Source organism: Paramormyrops kingsleyae, chromosome 20, assembly GCF_048594095.1.
Source record: "Paramormyrops kingsleyae isolate MSU_618 chromosome 20, PKINGS_0.4, whole genome shotgun sequence".
Taxonomy (NCBI): Eukaryota; Metazoa; Chordata; class Actinopteri; order Osteoglossiformes; family Mormyridae; genus Paramormyrops; species Paramormyrops kingsleyae.
The window spans coordinates 16427919-16448787 of NC_132816.1; the positions used below are offsets into that span (position 1 = coordinate 16427919).

Consider the following 20869-nt stretch of genomic DNA (forward strand, 5'->3'; position numbering starts at 1 on the left):
TTTCACTCAGTTGCGGGGAAAATACGAGGGAAACCTTCATTACTTTATTTCCCTATTTCCTGGTATATTAAAGCAGGGAGCTCGGGCACGGCCTGAATCTCCCGAAGTCCTTTGTCTCTTTATTCATACAGCCTGTGCCCTTCTTTGTGCTTTCTTAGCTTTCTTAGTATTTCTGTAGTTTTGAGCTCGGCGAGGGATGCACATCTTTTTCATTCATAGTGGCCAAAGTCTCTTGTTGGCTGAATGTATATGATGTATGTAATGCCTCTAATGTCATCATGCTGCTCCTCCGCTTCCTGGTCTCCTCATGTCACCCCTGGATCTATGATCGCGTCTCTCGCCCCTCCTGATGTGACGGAGCTCTCCTTAAGCCCTCTGTAGCGGGTCGAACGGCCTGTCAGCAAGAAGTCACAAGTTTGATCCTTGTGTTTTTTTTTTATTCACCTGCTTCCGGAGCCGTGAGATTGGAAGCTTTCTGTCTGTGTCGTGATTCGCCCGCCCTGCCCGGGTACTCAGCCACCCTATCCCTTCGCAAGAGGACCTCTGGCCGTACGAGTGGCGCTCCTGATTGGTTGCGGTCCAGCCGTGCTCAGACACCTTACCCTCTGTATCTCCCACTTTTCTTTTTCTTATGAAAATGTACATGGAGCTACTTCAATAACGTCTGGTCGAGTCTTCATCCCTCAGCAGCTGTAATTGATTGATGTCATTTCCTCTGCAGGCCCCTCCCTCCAGCTGGGAGGAGGTTTGAGAGCTAAACATAACAAGCTGCGGCGAGTGGCTCCGCGAAGCCGAACCGCCCCACCGCGTGTGGCCCTGACGCAGCCATCTATGCCTCTGTTTCTGCAGTCTGCGTCTGTGCAAGCCGGCGGGTGCACGTGCCGGAGGAGAGACTCCGGAGAGAGACGGAGCAGCAGCGACAAGGCCACGCAGACGCCCTGGACGCGGAGTGTGGTGAGGCCCGTTTCTCGTCTGAATCAGTCCGAAAGTGCCGACGGGTCCCAGGGACCCGCTGACAGCTCCGCCCTGAGCTTAATCAGAGGTGCTTGATCAGAATCGCTACAGTGCTTCCTCTGTAAATTTGTGACAGTGGCTCACTTCAACCACTATGCCCCCTGGCTGTCTGAACTGGGATTCCAGGTTTCATACCCGCCATGCCGTTGGCTGTGTGCAGCATTGAGGCCCATGCTGGGGTGGGGGTGAGGCGCCCACGTTTCTGGATCTTCAGAAGATCTGTCTCGGCACCTGCTGGGCACCTCCTGGGCCGTGGGTGTGAAGCAGTGGCGGGCGGTCTCCACCAGGGGGCGCCCTCCTTGTGGTGAGATGGTCCCAACTGGTTTCAATGCCACTGGGCCTGGCTCGTAGAGTGGGGGCGGATGGGTGCATTGCGAGGCAACGGCAAGTAAGATGGCTGCAGTACCCAAAGACTTCCGGGCCTGTTTAATCGTGACGAGAGGCCTTTTTTCTAGCTGCCTCTGTGTTTCTCCCCTTATTGTGCTTTTTGTAAAGCCCCCCCCCCCTTTATCTTCACAGCTGCGATTCAGAAGAAGCCGCGTAAAGGAGAGGGGAAATTGGTCACGCTCCGCGGCCCCATTTGCTGCACACCTGAGTGGGACGATAAAGTTCCCCCGGACAGGTGTTGGTATCAGGGTGGGGGGGGGGTGGACGCTCTGCCAGCGAACGGCAGATAAGGCACACGTGCCCCGAAACAGCACACGGCAGCTGGGGGCTGGCTAGAGAATCTGTGGGCCGCTAATTGAATTCCACTGCGCTTAGAAGGGGGTGCCACGAACGGCATGCGGAGATAAGTCGGGGAAAGTTAAATTAAAGCGTGGCATCTGCTTTTTCCGTGTTTCTCAAGCCAGGCGTCCGTCTGTCCCGATAACGGTCGCCACGTGAATGGAGCACCCCCCACCCCCGCTGTTTAGTTCCACCAAGCCGTGCGCGATGGGGAAGTAAGCCTGCATATCTTTTTGCCTTTGTCTCAGATAATGAACAAGTCGGAATGGGTAAACAAGGCGGTTCTTGCTCCAGAATGTTCCTCTGAAGGCCTTCAATTCGCTGGGCTTGTCAGCGGGATGCATCTCGCTTGCCCCCCCCCCTCCCCCCCCATCCAGGACTGGAGAGCCATGACAGTCCCGACCCACCCCCCCCACCATCACCCACCACCCACCACCACCGCCTTCGGCCCAGAGCATCACAGATATTCCTGTCCCTGACATTTTTGCTGATCCGAGGCCTCCGGTTTCCCATCGGAAGGTGAAAGAGGGGCCTGCTTCCGCCACATGGCCGGACCGTTCCCTGCGTGCCGTCTGGGAAGCAGACTGCATCTCCCCCGCTGCCGAGGTTCTGGCTCCGCACGCGCTGCTTAGCGCCAGTCTGATATTCAGGAGAAACGGCCGGTGACATATTCCTGCTGCTGGTCACAGACGCCCACATCGTAGACACTTAATTTAATGTCAACCGCTTCACTAACCGCTTATGGCCAGCATGATGTGGAATGTAATGTAAATATAACATAAGCGATAAACTGCCACTTTCACAAGATGAGCTGCTGGTGTTACTGGGGTGATTAATTGTGTCCATTCCATGTGCGTGAGGATACAGTTCAGTGTATATATAAATAGTTCTCGCCATTCAGCATCTTTACTGTGGTTCCAGGGTCTGTGCTTCTGTGACCGTGTCCCTTGCGACGTACGTTAGAGTGCCAGGTGCTGTACGCTCTGCTGCTGGGACGTGGGCCGACCTGCCTGAGGTCCAGCAGCATGCGATAGCTGCCGATCGCATGTTAGTCTGTTAGTCTTGGCTGTATTATGAGCATTGTCTGCCTGTGGCTTGGTTAGTAAAGACGGTTAGACGGCTGTAGACAGTAGAAGTGACAGAAAATGGCCAAGAAGGACCCCAGTGGATTCGGTGTCCAACTCCAAGCCAGTGGTGCTAATGGTGGCGCTCGTACAGCTTGCTTCTGGAAGGCTGTAAATGATGATCCGGGGTCAGATCTTCCAGAATGCCTGTGGACCTCCTCGGAGCTTGGCCTGACTTCCTACAGCCTCCGACAAGATGATGAGACCAGTCAGGAGTAGCACAACGCTTCCCTCTGGCTAGAAACTGTAATCTTTGGAAATATTTATGGAAGTATAGAATGGTTGCGTTTTTTTGCATCACCTTCTGGGGAAAGAGGAGAAAACAAACATGCTGTATGAGAAGCGCGATGAAGTGGAAAGCAGCCTTCAGTGATGGGTTAAATAAGTGCATTGATGGTATTAGCAGCCATAATGTTAAGCATTTGGGCTAAAGGCACGGTGATGGCATGCACATGTGCACAAGCATCTCCTCCTGTAAGCTCCTCCAGCGTCTGAAGGCATGGGTGGAGGAGTAGAGGAGGCGGCCGCTCGCTTCCCACATTCTGCCCCCTCCTCACCTCCCCAGCAGGTGGCGCTCTAGCCAGATGGCTGTCAAGCAGGGGGTTGAACATAATCACGTTGTTCATGGAGACTCGCGGCCTCGTCCATGCAGGAAATCGACTGCAGATCTGGGGGGGGGCTTAGGAGAGCCGCAGCCACTTTTGCCCTCCAAGCCTGCATTTGCCCAATTTGAGGATCCTGACAGAACTACCTAGGAACAGATTATGACGACTGTAGCTCCTTCTCCCTTGCTCCTGCACCCCTGGAGAGATCCTCCATTCACTCCCCCTGCTGTGATTACTGTCTGGCTTCTCCTCTGATCTGGGCCATCGACGTCAGGCCCCTTTTCTTGTGTCTTTGCTGGGAGACGGGTGTCCGTGTGACAGGCGGGGTGCCAGCGATGGGTGAGGAATGAGGAAGGTCAACAGGATCGCAGTATCTGTCTGCGGTACCGACCAACGTGGGTGTGTTATAAATATTGTCAGGCTCACGGTGCTAACTGACCTTAGGTCTCTCTGGCACCCAACTGAGCGAATAAACCTCACAGCAACTCTTCTGACGCCTTATTGTCTCTCTTCGTTACATCAACCAGCACAAATGGTACTTCTCCATACTCTGCTCCAGGGACAGCATTGTTGGAGCTTCAGCCTGTCTAGTGCTCGTGTTGGCAGTGCTGTTGGGTCTATTTTGCCACCCTCAGCGTCATGCTTATAAGAAAGTCTGACGCCTAACCTCCCGCTTCCTGTCTTCATGCCCTAGCCCCGCCCAGCTGTTCCTTACTCTGACCTTTACCCTTAAAGCTGTCAGCCTGACTCTACCTCAGCCTCGTCTAGCTTAAGTCTGCCCCAGTTTTCTTCACTTCTCTGTGGATCTGTAGGGCTGGAGGTCTGGTAGCTTCTCTAAAAATGTACCCGTCCCACACTGTCATGGTGGGATCAGCTGTGGGTCTCTCTCAGTCTCTCTCTCTCTCTCTCTCTGTCTCTCAGTTTCTCTCTCTCTCTCCTCTTTGTCTGTCTCTGTCCTCTTTCTCTCTCTTTTTATTTCCTCCCTCTCTCTCCTCTGTCTTTTTCTGTCTCTCTCTCTCTCCTGTCTGTCTTCCCTCTCTGTCTCTCTCTCTCTCCTGTCTGTTTCTCTCTCTCTCTCCTGTCTGTCTTTCTGTCTCTCTCCTCCCTCTCTCTTTCTCTGTCCTCTCTCTGTCTCCTTCTTTTCCTCTGTCCTCTCTCTCTCTCCGTCCCTCTCGTCATCTGTGTTCTCTCTGCGCAGGGTGTGCTGCCTGTCCCCCTCTTGTACCCCTGGCAGGGCTTGTACCAGGGGACCCCCCAGGCCTTCGTGCCTCACCGCCAGCAGAGTGAGTTACCCGTGCCGCCCCCTCTCACCCCCCCTGCCCCATTACCGCCTGGGTGTTGCAGTGCCACCCACCTGCCCACGTGATCGCTTGCTTGCCCCCCATCCCCCCCACCACTCTGTATAGCCCTTGCTCTATTGGTCACCCTCGTCCCCCCCCGCCCCGCCCACATACCACTGTCCTTCTTGTGCCAGTGCCCCTTATTTTTAGTGAAGGATCACACTGATGTCCATATCTATTCGGTAAAAGCAACAAAAAAATCTGCTTTTTGTTAAAATCGAGGAAATATCTCTGGTCTCAAAAGAAAAAAGGAATCCGATTTGCTCTAAGAACCTCAGAATGACAGTACAGGCACTCCTACACACACGTATACGTGGGAGTTTTCTCATGATTATATCGATACATGTAAATTTCCATCCGAGTTGAAAAGGGCTGTTGTCCGCCCCCCCCCCCCCCCCCCCCCCAATTCACAGCACATGATGCACTTTCTCCTGGGACATCCCTCCACAGGACGTCTGGGACACAGTGCCCGCAGCATCGCTCAGTCTGGTGGGGGCATGGCACCCTGCCCCCTGCCCGCTTGTCACAGATCTCTGCCCTGCATGTGTGTATATGAGGGGGCTGCTTAATTGTACATACTGGAGAGAGTGCAGAGGATTTTGGTCAACGTGGACTACTGTTTGTGTGTGTGTGTGTGTGTGTGTGCGCGTGTGTGTGTGTGTGTGCGCGTGTGTGTGTGCGTGTTGTCATTGAGTGTGTCTGTGGATTTGCCACAGTTTTAACATGCAGATGCGGTCTACATTAGCACCAGGCACTGATATCTGTGTGACTGAGCTTTCCTGTTTCTCTCCCTCTCTGCCTACGTCTCCCATAATGCCTTGGGAAAGAAGTGGAGCATCTAGTGCATTACTTCCGCGATAAAGCGTGGTACAGTACTGTTTTTTTTTTTTCTCCACTTTTGTCTACCACCATCCCTATCACAACCTCCACCCCACCATCACGCCCTTTGCATGACCCTGGGGGGTGTCCATTGCTGCCCCCCCCCCTCCCGTGTTTGAAGGCCAACATTGGGCCCACTTTGCTCTTGTCTACTGTATCAAGCTCACACCATCTTCCCTCAGACTACCTCTCTCCCCTGCCAGTCTCCCCCAGTAGTGCAGCACCATGCTGTCCATCTATTTAACCCCGCCCCCTTATCTGCCTCTGTGTCCTCCCGTGCTCTTGCGGTGGAAAACGGGCCATCTCAGGAACCTCGTTTGATGTCCCGGAGTGTCAATCAATCAGTTTCTCCGGTCTGGTTTTGCCGCGATGTTTGTTAGCGCAGTGCAGAGGCACAGCGCTACATGGAGCCTGGGGTATGGAAATGTGCACTGCAAGATCTAAAGTCACGCACTGCATGATCTAACGTCACGCACTGCATGATCTAACGTCACGCACTGCATGATCTAAAGTCACGCACTGCATGATCTAACGTCACGCACTGCATGATCTAACGTCACGCACTGCATGATCTAACGTCACGCACTGCATGATCTAACGTCACGCACTGCATGATCTAACGTCACGCACTGCATGATCTAACGTCACGCACTGCATGATCTAACGTCACGCACTGTGCTAATAAATGCTGCCAGGATGCAAGTATGAAACACACGAAGTTTAAATGCAAGCGCAGATGATGAAAAATTGCCCAGGTGCTGCTATGATAAATTCTGGGAATTAGCATGTTCGGCTCAAGCTAATCACTGGAGAGGAAATGAAGACTGTAACAGGCAGTGTTTGTTTGGGGAATTGCTCTGTGGAATGAATGTTTGAGTTTTAGTTATTAATTCTGTTTGTGTTTCGCGAATACGCTAATTCAGAAAGACTTAGGGCCGCCTCCCCACCCCACCCCCCCCACACGCACATGCGCACACACACACACACACTATTAAACGAATGGCGGGAAACTGGGTTCATTTTCCCCGAGAGCTGCATCTAAAAGCAGGCTGGTGCTTTACTGATTTGTGCTTCTCACTGCGACTTTGTTTTCATTTACAGTTGATTTTCTCCTCCTCCTTGCCCTTTTAGTCAGTGGCTGACTGATAATTGTCTTTTCAAATATCATTAATCGTCAAATATCAGCAGTTATTTAAAGTGATCTGCGGCCGTTGAAGTCGCTTGTGGCTATCTGTCCTGATTATTCAAACGGGCCTTCGGTTGAGTGAGACGGAAAGGATTAAAGCGGAGCAGTGGGCAGTAGCTTCGTGATTCAGCGGTCAGCAGCCTAGTAACATCAAGTCTGAGGGGTATTTGGCATTAGATTGGGCGCAGGCAGGGTCCCCAATGAGAAGATGAGCTCTTCTTTAACACGTTTTTTTATGGCGACGTGGGGGGGCGGGGTCACTCTATGGCTGCCAGTGGGTTCTGTTTGCTTGGGTATAATTATAAAACCTTGCCTTGTTTGTTCACCCAGAATTTGCACAGGCAACTAATACTGTCCCCAGTAGGGAAACTCGAAAAAGGGACTTTTCCCACTCCCACAGCTGGGAGCCGATCACCGGCAGGAGCTATAGCCGCGGTGTAGCGTGTTCTGCCCGGCGAAACAAAGATGGAGTGCATCGAGAGGGGTGCAGTGTGAAGTGGCGGGCAGTAGGTGGTGCCGTTAAACCAGAGAATCTCCCTCTGCGTGAGGGCCGGGTGTCGATGGGGCTTAGAGCTGCAGGAGCTTTGTGCGTTGCCATCAGCTTTGATGTTAAACCTCAAAGCCGACCGCGCTGCCCGTGATTATGTACACAGTCAGATTTGCGTGCCGTGGATGAGCTGTTGAATCAGTGGCACTTTAAAGCTCTGGTGGCTTCACTGCCAGGACGCACTGGATCCTCTGGTCTCACGCCGCGCTGAAAGGAGAGGGTTTTAACTCTGTTAATGATGACTCGCGGAAATTTCCTACGCAAGCTAAGAGATGCTGCAGCCATGTTGTACGGATTAAGTCAGATGTGTAAAGAACGTTCTTTTAAATTTAGGACTAAAAATAATTTGTTTTTAAGATACTGTATAGCCAGACGCGAGTGGTCCTTGACCTGTTGAGGAATACAGAGCAGCAGAAATGGCTTTATGGAAAGCTTTCTATTAGTGGCCACCAGGGGGCACTGTGCAGCGCGCTTCGGTGGAAAGGTGTCCCCGATCACAGCTGCCGTTCACTTCAGTCCGGCTCTGACGTAGCTGTCCCCTCTTTGAGTGGCGGTCAGCCCATGTAGCACCCTAAGGCCGTTTGTCCAGAGCCAGGAAGCGGCTCTCATCTTCCTCCTAACGAGCATCGTTAAATGTTAACGAGGCGGGCTGAGGGTGCCCTGGTGCCATGTCACAGAGACTAACATTTCTGTAAATGAAGGTGCCTCGCTGTGCTGCTTCCGGTCCAGATTACCGCCCACCTTTTTCTCTCCTTGTTTGTCAGCCTGGGGGGGGGGCTCACAGGCTTTTTTCTCCCCCCTTGAGGAGCCCGTGCCTCTTTCGGCCACACCGCTGCTGCAGAGCTCAGCCATGCCGTAATCGTGTTCTGGCCCCCAGTTCTCGGTGAGCTTTACCATGCTACCAGACTGGAAGGTCTGTCCCGAAACCTGCCATCCTGTCCCATCCAGCGCGTTGCCCGCCAGCTTAAAGTCACGGCGGCAGGTTAAGCATCTTTTGTGTGTTTCTAGTAGCTTCCATTCCTCTTCGGTTTCTCACCGCCTTTTGTTTTTCCTCACAGCCTCAAATACTACAGCCTTCAGGCCCCCGGATCAGCAAACACCTTGTCCAGGGAGCATTAGCCGGAGAAGCTTCTTCACTAGACCCCGGAGACCCCTGCTCATTCCCGCCATCAGATGAGGGCACGCCAGGGAGCCGGCCCCGCTCCCCTCTCGCCCCGAATGCCGCCGCCGATGCCCGCTCGGAGCCAGGGCTCTTCCAACCCTGCCAGCTTCTTGAGTTGCCTCCCAAGACGGAAGAGGCTGGGAAGTCCGTCTCAGACTCTGGTGTGGCCGTGAGGTCCCTCGTTAAGTCCCAGGCAGATGGCAGAGCTCGTACCTCCTCACGGCACCTTGGCCCAGCACGGGGAATGCCTGCCTCCAGGCTGCCCACCTCGGGGGGCGCTAGGAGTATTCCAGGTCCCCATCTGAGGACCAAGCAGCTGGCAGCCCCCTCCAGAGGCTTGTCCAGTTTTACCCTCAGGCCTCAGACATCGGGATCCACCCTGCCTGTCGCCACCTTTGGGGCCCCCCGGCTGCGTGGGCTCGGAGCGGGTTCAGGGGGCAGGGAATCTGAGTGCTCCTTGGCCAGAGCCAAAGGGCCGACCTCTTCCCCCCACTCCCGTCTCCCCAAACCAAAGATACATCAATAGTCTGACTGGCAAACCCATAACACCAGAAACATGGCCTGTAACCCTCACCGAACCCTGCGGGTCATGCAGATAATGAGCGACTGGACAACCAACGTTCAGATGATTGAAACCCTGCCTCTCTGCTCTTGTTTATTCCCTTAATTTATGACTGAATGAGCGGGAGAATCTTGGCCAGAGTGAGAGTCGAATCGTAGACATTTGAGCACCCGAACAAAATAAACAATCCCTATGAAAATTGCAGCACAGTTGAGCTGCCCCCTCTTGAATGTGGGAGAGGCGAAGGCTGGGTCAGTTGTCTTCTGAGTGCAGTTAATTTGTTGCCTGTAGATAGCTGTGCAGTTTATTGACGGTGTCTCTGTGTTCGGGGGGGAGGGGTTGCAGGCCAGCTGTTTCCTACAGTTCCCCTTCAACTACCGCTCCTCCCAAAGGCCTGTGACTGAAAGGTTTCCAATCGATGGTTTTTCTCACACGCCACTCGTTGTGAGGTGAGGGGGTGAGTCGCCACAGAGGACAGTGAAGCAGCGTGACCACGATTTAAGACCCTATGCTGGATGTGTAGGGCCAAACATCAGATGTGTTAAATGACTCATTCCATGCCCTGTCGATGAGTTCCTGACTTGGAGTGCATTCTGTCAGTCAGCAGCCTGTTCTCACATCTGGCTGGTGTGGCCTTCCAGATGCTTTCAAGAGCTTAGCCGGTATTGTGCTGGGGGGGGGGGGGAGAAACAGGCAGGTAAGATTGTAAAAAAATAAAAACAAAAAAACGTGCTATACAATCTGGAGGGCTTCAGCATTCCGGATTCTTTCCCGAAGTTCAGAACGAAAAGTAGATTGGTGTTTCCATTGGATTATTGGTGTGTAAGATGCCATCTTACAGACTTCTGCCCCTGTGCTGGTAATCATCACCTCCCATTGGTGCGTTTCAGTCCATGTTGGTCACCGTCCAATCAGATACCTCCTCCCAGCCTGTTCCCAATGCCCCTCCGCCTACGCTAGATGCCTCCCATGTAACAGATTCCAAAAAGTTGATCCGCGAGATGCAGAAGTACATCGGAGGCTTCGGCTCGGCCCTGTTGAGCCTCAGATCTTGTCCCTGGTCTGACCCCCTCCTAGGCCCTCCCACCCCTGGGACAGCAGAACCGTTGAGGTAAAGCAGGAGTGAGTCACATTGATGAGTCTGACTCACTATTGGAGGACATATTAAACAAACAGCACTGCAATGGCAAACATTCATTTGTCATCGAAACACTCACAGGACACGCTAAATACATACAATCAGCCTCTCAAAATGATTGTCGCACCCGCCCAGCAGTAACTGGGGAATCGGCTTGTACCCTAAACATCTCGCTTTCATCTTCCTCCCCAGTCCTGCACCCTGAAACGCTTCCTCCTGTCTCCCAATATCACTGCGTGGTTATGAGATGCGCAGGAGGCGAGTTCAATGAAAGCCACAGTGTGTACAGCCCTGGCAGCTCTCGATTTTTAAAAGCCGCCTAGATTGTGTGCCAAGGATACATACAGCCAAGGTCTGATGTCCAGTTGGCATTCCGCTGCTCCTGCCCGTCAGACGGGTCCTGTTGAACTTCAGGCCACGTTTTGGGGTGGGGTGGGGTGGGGTGGGGGCTTGGGCCCCGGTCCGTCACATTGAAATCTTAACTGTTGTCGTCGGTATTCCCTGGGTGCCGACGGACGGACGCTCTGGCAAGCACCACGTGGTCCTGGACTTCAAAGTGTGTATATGCAGCTGAGATGGTAGGGAGAGGATGCCTGATGCTGGCAGAGGTCAGCATTAGCCATGGTTCCCGCTCCAACATCCTAGCGGAGGATCTGAGTCAGGACCACCCCCACCAGCTCCCCCCTCCCTCCCGCCATGGCATGCTGCCAGCTCTGAACAAATTGCCTGACAGAGTCCCCTCATCCTGTCTTGTCTCTATCTTTGAAAAAGACTGGCTAAGCATACTTATCCCTGTGCCGCTGTTTGTACAGCTTCTTTAATCCTGCCGCCTCTGCCCAGGCCGTGCCACCCCGGTCCGGGCGCCCTGACCAGCGGAGGTGGCATGCTCTCGAAAGGCCTGTGGCAGCCCCCGATGAGCAGTTTCGCCTGGAACCGGGCCCAGCCCTGCCTGGGACGGGGGCTGTTATCAAGAATAATTAGCGAGGAGCTTGTTAACCTCTGCGCGATAATCTCCGAAGAAAGGTTTTATCATTAAAGTGTTTCCACCTGCCTGTTCTTGCATTTCAGCTGCATACACACACACACACCCCCCCCCTACACACACCTCAGTGCTCAGTTTTCTTCCCCCTCCCCTGCATCCTCAGTTACCCCAAATGGCAAAGTAATCACCCAGTGCATCAGCATATAAGGCCGAAAGCATAGGGGCAATGCTGCCCAACTCCTAATCTGCCTGATCTCGTCTTTTTCTTAAGTATTTTTTAAACCAGTCTTGACCCCCAACCCCCTGAGAAGGTCTTGGGAAATCTTTGTGGTTTTAGGAGGCTCGTTTAAGGCAATAAATGATCATCATTATTGGTTTGTTGGGATCGGTTTGTTCCTGGTTTATAGTTCCTTGTTTATAGCCTTTTGGACAAATGTGTATGTATAGCAGCCTGAGCCAACTTTAAACGTCCTCTGCAAAGGCACAGAATGCAGTTCATGCTGCGCTGCTATACTACCTGCTGTCGCATTTGCATCGCTGGAAACAATCGCATTAATATATCAGCCGCATCACACAATGGAAGCCGGCAGCGTTCTCTTTATCGCATCCATGGTTCTATGCTGAAGGTTCTGCTGTGGAGGGATTTCTACGAAACGTGCCCTCGACCTAAACCGATTGGTCTGCCTATCAGCAGCACGCAGACTCTGTGTGTGATGACTCTCCTCACCATTGCATGTCAAGGTGGGTCGTGTCTGTGGCCTGGCAGGGTGGCCAGTGAGGAGGGGGCTGATTACGGCCAGGCCGTGTCCCCCCCTGCGGTCTGCCTGGGACCCAGCGGTGGCCTCCTGGAACACTTTAATGACTCAGCCCACCAGTTCCTGCAAGTGCACGGCGTAGACGGCTTTAGACGGTCGTTTTTGCTGAATCTGCTCTTCTGGGGCGGTCGGGGCTGCCGGTGTCCCGTGGGGCCGTGTTTCTCTCTGCTGTTCTTGCTCGAGATTAATCTCCAGCCCATTTCTCTTTTCCCTGTTATTTAAGAGTTTCAGCCAGAAATGGCTAATAGTCCAATTTACAACATATCAACCAAAACAGCGGGATACGCCTGGAAATCATTATCATTTATCCCTTTATGCTTATTATCATATCATTAGGGACTTATTTACACTTTTGTACGTTTTTCCCTGGCAGTGGTGGGGAGTCGGGGCCTCGTACCTGTCACTCGCACCGGCACCGAGGTCATCCTCATTTGTTACGTTTCTCCCCTGGGGCCACAGACGGAAACCATAGTAACGTCATGAACGAGTTACCACGGACAGTGGAGGATTGGCCAGTGCTGCAGTAAGACCCCCCCCCCCCCCCCCCGGGACGCAGGATCTGGTGTCCACTTGTTATCCTTTGGGACGCCTCCCCCCCGCTGACCCTCTGTGACCGTCACTCTGATCACATCCCGTTTAGCGACCTTACCGGTCATGCGTATGTGCAGGCCCAGTGTTTCCTCGGTGTTTGTGACTTGCCCCTATTCCCCCCCGCCAGCCGGCCAGCACCATGCTACGCTATGCAAGGCCGCACTTACGGCGCCCCAAGGTTCACGTATCCCAGGACTCCCTTCGCCGTTGTCGCTGGACACTGTATCGCAGTCTTTAAGATGTGCACCTACTCATTAGTAACTGTACTGCCACGTCTGCTGCATTCTCATATCTTCCGGTTGTAAAATTTGTGCAATACTGTAAAAAACCTGACTACACGCTCTAATGATAAGTATGTATAGATATTGAACTCCTACATGTAATTGTCTGTAATTTAAAGGAAACTTGGATGCACTTTAAATGATGTTTGGAGATGCTGGAGGAGAGCAAACATTAAGCATATTATACTAATTTGTTCTTGTTTTGTTCTGGTCTGTATTTGTGAGCGTAAATAAAGATGGCAGCGAATGAGAGTCCTGAGTCTCTTTGACTTTTTTTTACACTCCTGACCTAAAGACTTAAGGGCTCGGTCAGCCCCCCCCCCGGGAAAAATCATCACTTCGGTCAAGTTGTGCCATGAACACCCCAAGTTTTTAAATGTGACCTCCCACCAGCAGTGGGCGCCGTAGAGCCGTCAGTTTCGGCCTGGTCTTTCTGCATAATTTTTTCTGTTTGCGGTGGTGTGCAGGATCACGGACGAAAAGCTAAACATCGGCGTTCCTGTCACCGTGTCCCTGTCACACAGTCTTCCCGGGAGACTGCGTGAGTAGGTGTTTCTGCGGATGCCCCCCCCCCCCACCGGTGGTTGCAGCCTGTTGGTTTTAACTAAGCGGCTCACTCGTTGCCAGGGGCTGTGACTCCTTCCAAAAGGGGTGGGGGCTGTGACACTCCCCCTCAGGCTTCTGAGCGCGCCACAGTTATTAATAAGTGCAGCTCTGGATTGCTCCCTGAAGGGTGCCTGTTTGATGAGTTAATTAGCGGGTGATCAGAATACGATACCGGCGCGCAGATCCTTTAAACAGGACTGTTTACATCAATGGCACCGCCCTCCGTCTCTAGTCCTCTATCCGTTGGCTCCCCACGTTCACCGGTTGGTGGGTAACCAGCGACACCTTCCTGGCATGAGGATGACCTTCGAAGCAAAGGGCGTGTCTTTGAAGGGCCCCATCTGGTAAAGTGTAATGTTTGTGTAACGGTGACAGGTGGACGGGGCGGGATCGAGGGCCTTGGCTGCTCGGGGGAGAGGGAACGTGGCGACGGTCACTAGGGTGAATAGGATCCCCCATAAGGGGGTGAAAGATTTTCCAGGGCCCAGACACTGGGGGGGCATGAGAAATACTAGGATCGGCAAACAAGACACGTTATAGCTTGACAGGGACCCAGGCAAGTCTTCGTGTGGCTCTGACGGCAAGCAGTCGATGAACAGGCACGCACCAGTCTAGGGCTGGCCTTCGTCGCACTTTGAAGGGCTCCCATTCATAGAAACAATGTAATTCCCGTCACCTGTGTAGGAGTGAGGAAGACATCAGATGTCACCTTTCAGCGCTGCCCAGCGCTGCCCTCTAAAGAATCAGTCTCGCAGTTCCTTACCAGATGCGGGCAGATCGGACCTTGGCCGTTTGTTCGGGTCTGGGCGTGGGTGGAGAGGGGGTGCGTTCTCTGTTTTTGAATTTTAAGACCCATACAATGCATACAATGCTTTTCTCTCTCATTTAATTTTTTTTTTCTCCCCAGAAAAGCCTTGAAGCAACGCCAGCTTCCAGCCCCCAGCGTTTGAGACATTTCCTCGCATAAAATGTTAACATTTAATAAGACCTCCGGCAAAGATGTGCCTGCGTGCATGTTAATGAGCCCCGTTTTATTTACGCCGGATGCCCGTTTGAATCTTTAAGTGTATTGTTAGCCTTCTAATTATGAATAAGCTAAAGCCATTAGCTGACTTGGCTGCCTTCTAAAAACAACAACAGAGGAGTGTGGTTTATTTATCTAGCATCTGCCTGAAAAGAAGTGAGGGGCAGCAGGTCAGGATGTGCGTCGTTGACTGACATCTCATTGACTTGGGTTATGTTTTGCCGTTGGGGCTGGGATTGCAGTGCGTGATCTGTAGAGGAGTAGTGCTGGTCGGGGGGGCTTGCTCTGTTTCGCACTGCAGCTCAGTGATTGGCTGCAACAGCCAGCTGGGGGGGGGGGGGGCAGTGGACCGTGAGTAACAGCTGAGGGGTTTTATTTTTATAATGGCATCTTCATCTTCTGTTGCCATCAGGTGGTGAAGATGGCTTTTCTGTGGGACTGAAACAGGCCGCGGATGGAGATGCCGTCCACACGGTGGTGATAAACCCTCTCCACTCCACCACCCCCCCCCCCCCCAACTGTCATGGGGACCGTGACCGGACCGCCGAGAGCCCATCTTTCATCGTTACGGCCGCCGGACTCTGGCGATGATCCGGTGGAATGGAGAGGAACGTAGAGGTCGGGCGGGATGGGAACGCGTGACGGGGGAGGCGGACGATTCCGGCCATCCCTCACGGACAGGAAGCTCGTTTGGGAGCTAGGGCATGGCCAATATGCCAGTGGTGATTTAAAATGGGGGGGGGGTGTGTTAGCTGAGCACGGCAGCCTGCCTTCTGTAGCTGCAACGGTAGGGCACTCCTGAGGGACACATATGCAGGATCTGCCCAGAACGCGTCTCAGAAACACCAGCGTGCTTGTAAAAGGAAAAAAATGTCTCCCTCAAAAGCGGAGCTCCATCAAAATCTGTCTATCTATCTATCTATCGATCTATCTATCTATTTAATCTATATATTTAATCTATTAATTTACTGTGAGATCCTCTGTCCCAACAAGAAAAGCTGAAGAATGACTATTTTAACATAGATGTGTTTCTCTCTTCACTGTTACGTTTCACTTCCTGTCCCCATACAGGTGGCTCATGCCGAAATCATCCGTGCTGCACCCCCTCACACTTTGCTCCCCCAGCGTTCCCGTCGGAGAACTTTGGACAGCGAAGGAGCCGCCCGCAAGATTCAGTCTCCTTCACGGTACGGGGACTGCAGAATTAGCTCCTGCCGGCAGGAAATGGGCATACGTACGTACGTGGAGGCGTTAAACGGTCTTGGAGCCGTCGTGCCAGGCCACTCTTTTTACAGGCATGAAATCATCCTGGTTCCTGTGTTTTAATTCACGTCGCGGTGACACCATTCAGCGGCATGTGGTAAATCAAAAAACCTTTTAAAACATTGCCTCAAAAGTTTAAACCGCCCCTCTTTGGCGTGCAGAGTAACCCCGTAACAATTTCCCCCGTAACAATTTCCGGCATGATGGTAAATTGCCGTCTTCGTAGCGCTTGTCTTTTTATATCCGACAGTATTCCGGCTGTAGGTATCGGTGTCTCCCGTCTGTCAGTCGGAATGACGACGAGCGTTTGTAAATCACCTTTAATCCGGGGATCACACTGGATTCCGCACGGTGCCGGGTGCTGGGTGCAGCCCACACCTCCGTCGTAATAGAAAGGCTGGGATTTAATCAGACAATTATGCGAGAGGGAAATGAGATGGAGTTTGACAACCTAACCTGGGTCTGATGGCGCCCCTTCTTTGCCGTGCCTGTCGTGGTGTTTTTAATGGCCGCGATAAGTTGGCTCCGGAGTCCGAGGTATGGGTTCTCCGTGATGCGTACGCCTGTTAGCGCCACGCTAGACTCTGCGGTGACACTTTCTCCGGGGGCAGGAGAGCGACTCTGCCATCTCCAGCGTGCCTATTGACCCATCAGGGCTGTTCATGTCCCTCTGCCTCTTTTAAACCAGAATCTTCATCGTTGGAAATTGAGCATGTGGTTTGGTCAACCGCCGTCTGCAAATTGCTCAGGGTGTGTGACCGGGAGCATGTGCCCTGAGGCTGACTGGCATCCCATCCACAGGGGGTAGCCCTGCCTACTGCCTACTGCCCTGCCTACTGCTCTGCCTACTGCCCTGCCTACTGCCTACTGCCCTGCCTACTGCCCTGCCTACTGCCTACTGCCCTGCCTACTGCCTACTGCCCTGCCTACTGCCCTGCTTACTGCTCTGCCTACTGCCCTGCCTACTGCCTACTGCCCTGCCTACTGCCTACTGCCCTGCCTACTGCCCTGCCTACTGCTCTGCCTACTGCCCTGCCTACTGCCTACTGCCCTGCCTACTGCCCTGCTTACTGCTCTGCCTACTGCCCTGCCTACTGCCCTGTGCTCCAAGCTCCTCCACTGCACAAGTGGGGATGGAAAATCAATGGATGGTTTTTATTACTCTTTTTCTTTCTTTGTTCTTAGTTTAGAGCAGGTTTCTGACTTTGCTCCCAGATGACATATTTGCAGATGCAGCTAGAGAACAAGGAGGGAAAGACACATGGGTTCAAACCAGGCAAAAAATGACAGTGGAGTGACATCTTCACAGCGAACGAGTGTCTCCTTGTGGGCCCAGGTTCTACATCACCTCCTCATCTGTACCAGGTTCTACATCACCTCCTCATCTGTACCAGGTTCTACATCACCTCCTCATCTGCACGGTACCCACTTCTGTCCCAGATTTTGCGTGGCAACCCATAGACTCCTTCCGATGTTTATTAATCTCTGTCAGCTTCCGGTATGTTATATGTTTCTGGACAAGCAGGTCTTGTCTCCATTGTCGTGATGTTTCACAATCAGTGAATTTGGCTAGAGTGACGCCGGATTTAATTCAGCGCTCGTCCTTTGAATACCTGAGCGCTGTTCTCTCTGGTCTCCTTGCACTGTGTGTGATTCGTCCCTAAATGACCATCACCTCCTCATGTAATGAACAGATACTGGTGTTCCATCAAATAGGGCTGTATCTCAATGGAGGGAAGACACAGCTTCATTACAGCTCTCTTAAACCTCAGCTTTGAAGGCGAAGCCCTTTGCTCCACGTTTTAGCTCCGATGCCTGTCTCGATGAGTCTCTATGGCCAGTTGAATCATACACGGGACGTTAGGAGCTTGTTACTAAAGGTAACTATTCCCCGTGGGGACGTAGCTGTTAGACCCCTGAGATGTAAGTGCAAAATTGAGAGATGGAAGTCGCTCACAGCTGGGAGTATCTGGAAAGCAAATAAAAATGTAATAATGTGAAGCCTTTGATGTCTTCCTGTCCTGGCTGTCTGACGGCGGCTGTCTGTCTGCCCCCCCCCCCGCTTCCATTCTCCCGAGCCGTGCATCGCATCGCCGCGTCGTGAGCTGCCTGTGAATCCAGCTCTAAAGTTTTAAACACTTCAGCAGGTATCTGCTCAGCCGGGCCTGGGAGAGGGACCTCATCTGCTCTGCTCTGCTTCTAGCCACTGGCTGGTACGCTGCCCCTTTAAGAGGCCCTGGCTCCGTTATTTTCCTTCTGGCTATGCTTTCAAAAATTCACATGGCTGCGGGCGAATCAGCTCCCCTGGTCGCCTCACGTCTCTTTCAGGGTCCGTCTCTCTCCCCCTTCTCTCTCTTTGCGCTGGTCATGCGAATTCGGCCGTCCGCCCGTGGAGTGGGTGGGGTGGAGAATCAGTGGGGTGGGGTGGTGGTGGTGGTGGGGGGGGGAGTTGTTGTTACTAGGGATGTGGTGCAGCAGAGCTGGCGAGGGAGAGATAAGGTGGAGCTGGTAGGTGAATGTGCTGTCATGCTCTCGTCGGGTGCAGGGTGTGGTGGGGAGGGGGGTGATCGCAAAATAATAGGAGGGAGATTTAGCCTTTCTGGAAATAACCCTGACAAAAGCTGCCAAGTTTGTTCCGCTAGGTGACCACCATGGAATAAACAGATATGGAAAGATGGCATAGCGGAAAAACGGACTGCCTTTCCTAAAGGGGGAGGGGGCAAACTCGACAGACGATGTCCTTAGAGTATCCAGGAACAGGGTGTGGGTGGTGGGTGGTGTCCCGGACCTTCTCATTCTGCGGTAAAACACACGTCACTCATGCTGCAGCAAACGCTCCGCTCACTTCCGACAATCGTGGCAGCCAGCCATGCCGAATCGTACAGAAGCTGGACCCCTCTCCTCACTCGTGGTCCCGATCTATGTAGCATGGTGGCTTGTGGACAGATGGAGAAGGTTATTATTATACAGGGGGTGGAGGCCGCAGAGACTGAAAGCTGATTGGCCCACTCCACTGTCACTAACTGATTCGAAACATATCATTGGTCAATGATGAGATTAGCCTCTCTAAGTTATGGCCCCCTCTTTTTCTCCCCACCTTAAAAATGTCTAGAATCGCCCCTGGTTTCCTGTCATCTGCATTCCGCATCTCAATGAGCCCTTGGAAGTCTACACAGGGGGCGGGGTTTAATTCCCTGGTGTCACCTGATCAGCCCACCATAGGTCTCAGTTACACCCACGATGTATGGCCCACATGTCGCCCAATCAGCATGCTGCCTCGCCTCCGGCGTCCGCCATGTGGTCTGTCACCCGGTGACGCTTTTCTCCTGGGCCCCAACCCGTGCAGTATCGCCCCCCCCCCCCGAGCTTGTGGGCGGCATTCTCAGCCTCCTTAATCTAATAATTAAAATAAGAAGTATCAAAATAATAGAAAAGTATGTCTGTCCTGAAGTGATACATCACTGACTCTATTACTGGACAGTGCAGTAATCAAGATGGAGGACGTCATCCAAGCCCTTAGTGGCCCCTTTAAAATTGAAGTTACATCTACATCACAAAAGCATATTTAGCTGGAAAAACAGCATTCTCATGTTTTTAAATGAGCGCCGAACTCTCATATGCCGCCTTCTGAAAGGTAATTAATTTTATTATATGTTTTTAAAGCTTTATCATCGCATGTTGACTCCCACAGCCATAATTAGTAAGCAGCGTGGTATATGTACCCCCCCGCTGGGTGTATACTGCCCGAGGGGGGTATCAGCAGCAAACATGTGGTGCTATGTATTGGGTGTATCAGAGCGTCTGCTGTGCCCAGCTAGGACCAGGAAGTAACCACAGCGCCACGCAAGACCCACACGGCTTGTTTTTGTGTTCCGCAAATATTTACTCATCGTGAACAACAATCACGGGCTTTTCGCCGGACGATTTACATAAAAGCTTGTGGCATTTGCTTCTGTGTGAGGCAACGCCGCGTCATCCGTTTGGGAGAATGTTCCACATCCAGGTCCGCTGACAACTTTGCTACACGCAGAACCGCCAGAGAAGGCCTAATAGGTAGGATCGTTTGGAAATAGTTTACCTATACTTGCAGTTTTTGAATTAAAAACACCCTGGGCAAACTATCTGACAGTTTGTGCATGTTTTGTAAGGGTGGGGGGGGGGGTTGACAGAGCTGTACTGCGATTACCAGATTATATCTGGACAAGAAACCAGGGTCAGTGATTTACTGAAAGTAGACCAACACAAAATTAAATGTAATTATGTCACCTGGCCCAGAACTCTGCGGATTGAGGGCCACGGAATGAACCAGTAGGCATTTCTCGTGGAGTTGTGGCTTTCCGATCCCGGGGACGGGCCTCCGGTTACCTCCAAACCATCTGCCCTGAGGATCGTGTTGTTGTGGGTAATGAGCGCAGCAGGGAGTGAGAGGGAACTCGAGAGCACCATTTCGGGCAGGTCAGCGTGTTCTGTGTGATGGTGGACAGAACCCTAGTCCGCTTTTGTGAGCCTGGCGCTGTTAGCTGCGGTTCTGGCGTGTCCCAGCCGTGTCCCCCAGCCGTGTCCCCCAGCCGTGTCCCCCAGCCGTGCCCCCCCCCCGCCCCGCCTGAGCTTCCGCCGGCCCCTGCATGTAGATCGCGGAGGGCATTCGGCATGCCTTTGTAAATCATTAGTGCTTCCGTGGAGAATCGATGCTTTGAAGCAGATGTTGAACATCGTCTGGTGTCCAGCCCATCTTCGATTCCCTCTTTTCGGTGCCCGGCGCTGGCATCAAAGATCCCGACATAAAGTGACGTGCCGTTTCAGATCAAAACAAAAAGACAGCAGTCGGTGGATTAAGCAATCTGATTATCCCTAATTAACCACTAACTCATCACTTCTCTGTGTTTCATAGGAATGATAATGACTGGTAATATACGACATAACAGATGTCATACCTCACTGTTTGTTTGTTTGTTACGGTATGATTTGTTTTGAAGAAAATTCACCTGGGGCCTCCTGAAGATAGTCGTATATTTAATAGGCTG

The 20869-nt window shown here is 52.5% G+C and overlaps 1 protein-coding gene across 4 annotated transcripts in view; it reads left to right on the forward strand.

The window, feature by feature from the left end:
- Window positions 1–13204, forward strand: part of LOC111853763 (serine-rich coiled-coil domain-containing protein 2-like) — a 40811-nt gene extending 27607 nt beyond the window's left edge. Inside the window, exons 9-12 of one of the 4 annotated variants that reach the window (XM_023831040.2) lie at window positions 850–954; window positions 4668–4752; window positions 5637–5676; window positions 8480–8683. In XM_023831040.2, coding sequence (XP_023686808.2) covers window positions 850–954; window positions 4668–4752; window positions 5637–5676; window positions 8480–8540 — 291 coding nt within the window. In that variant the 3' untranslated portion in view covers window positions 8541–8683. Of the gene's footprint in view, window positions 1–849; window positions 955–4667; window positions 4753–5636; window positions 5677–8479 lie in introns of all 4 variants that reach the window. The other 3 variants (XM_023831041.2, XM_023831039.2, XM_023831038.2) reach the window with 3 other exon arrangements.
- The last annotated feature ends 7665 nt before the right edge of the window (window positions 13205–20869 follow it).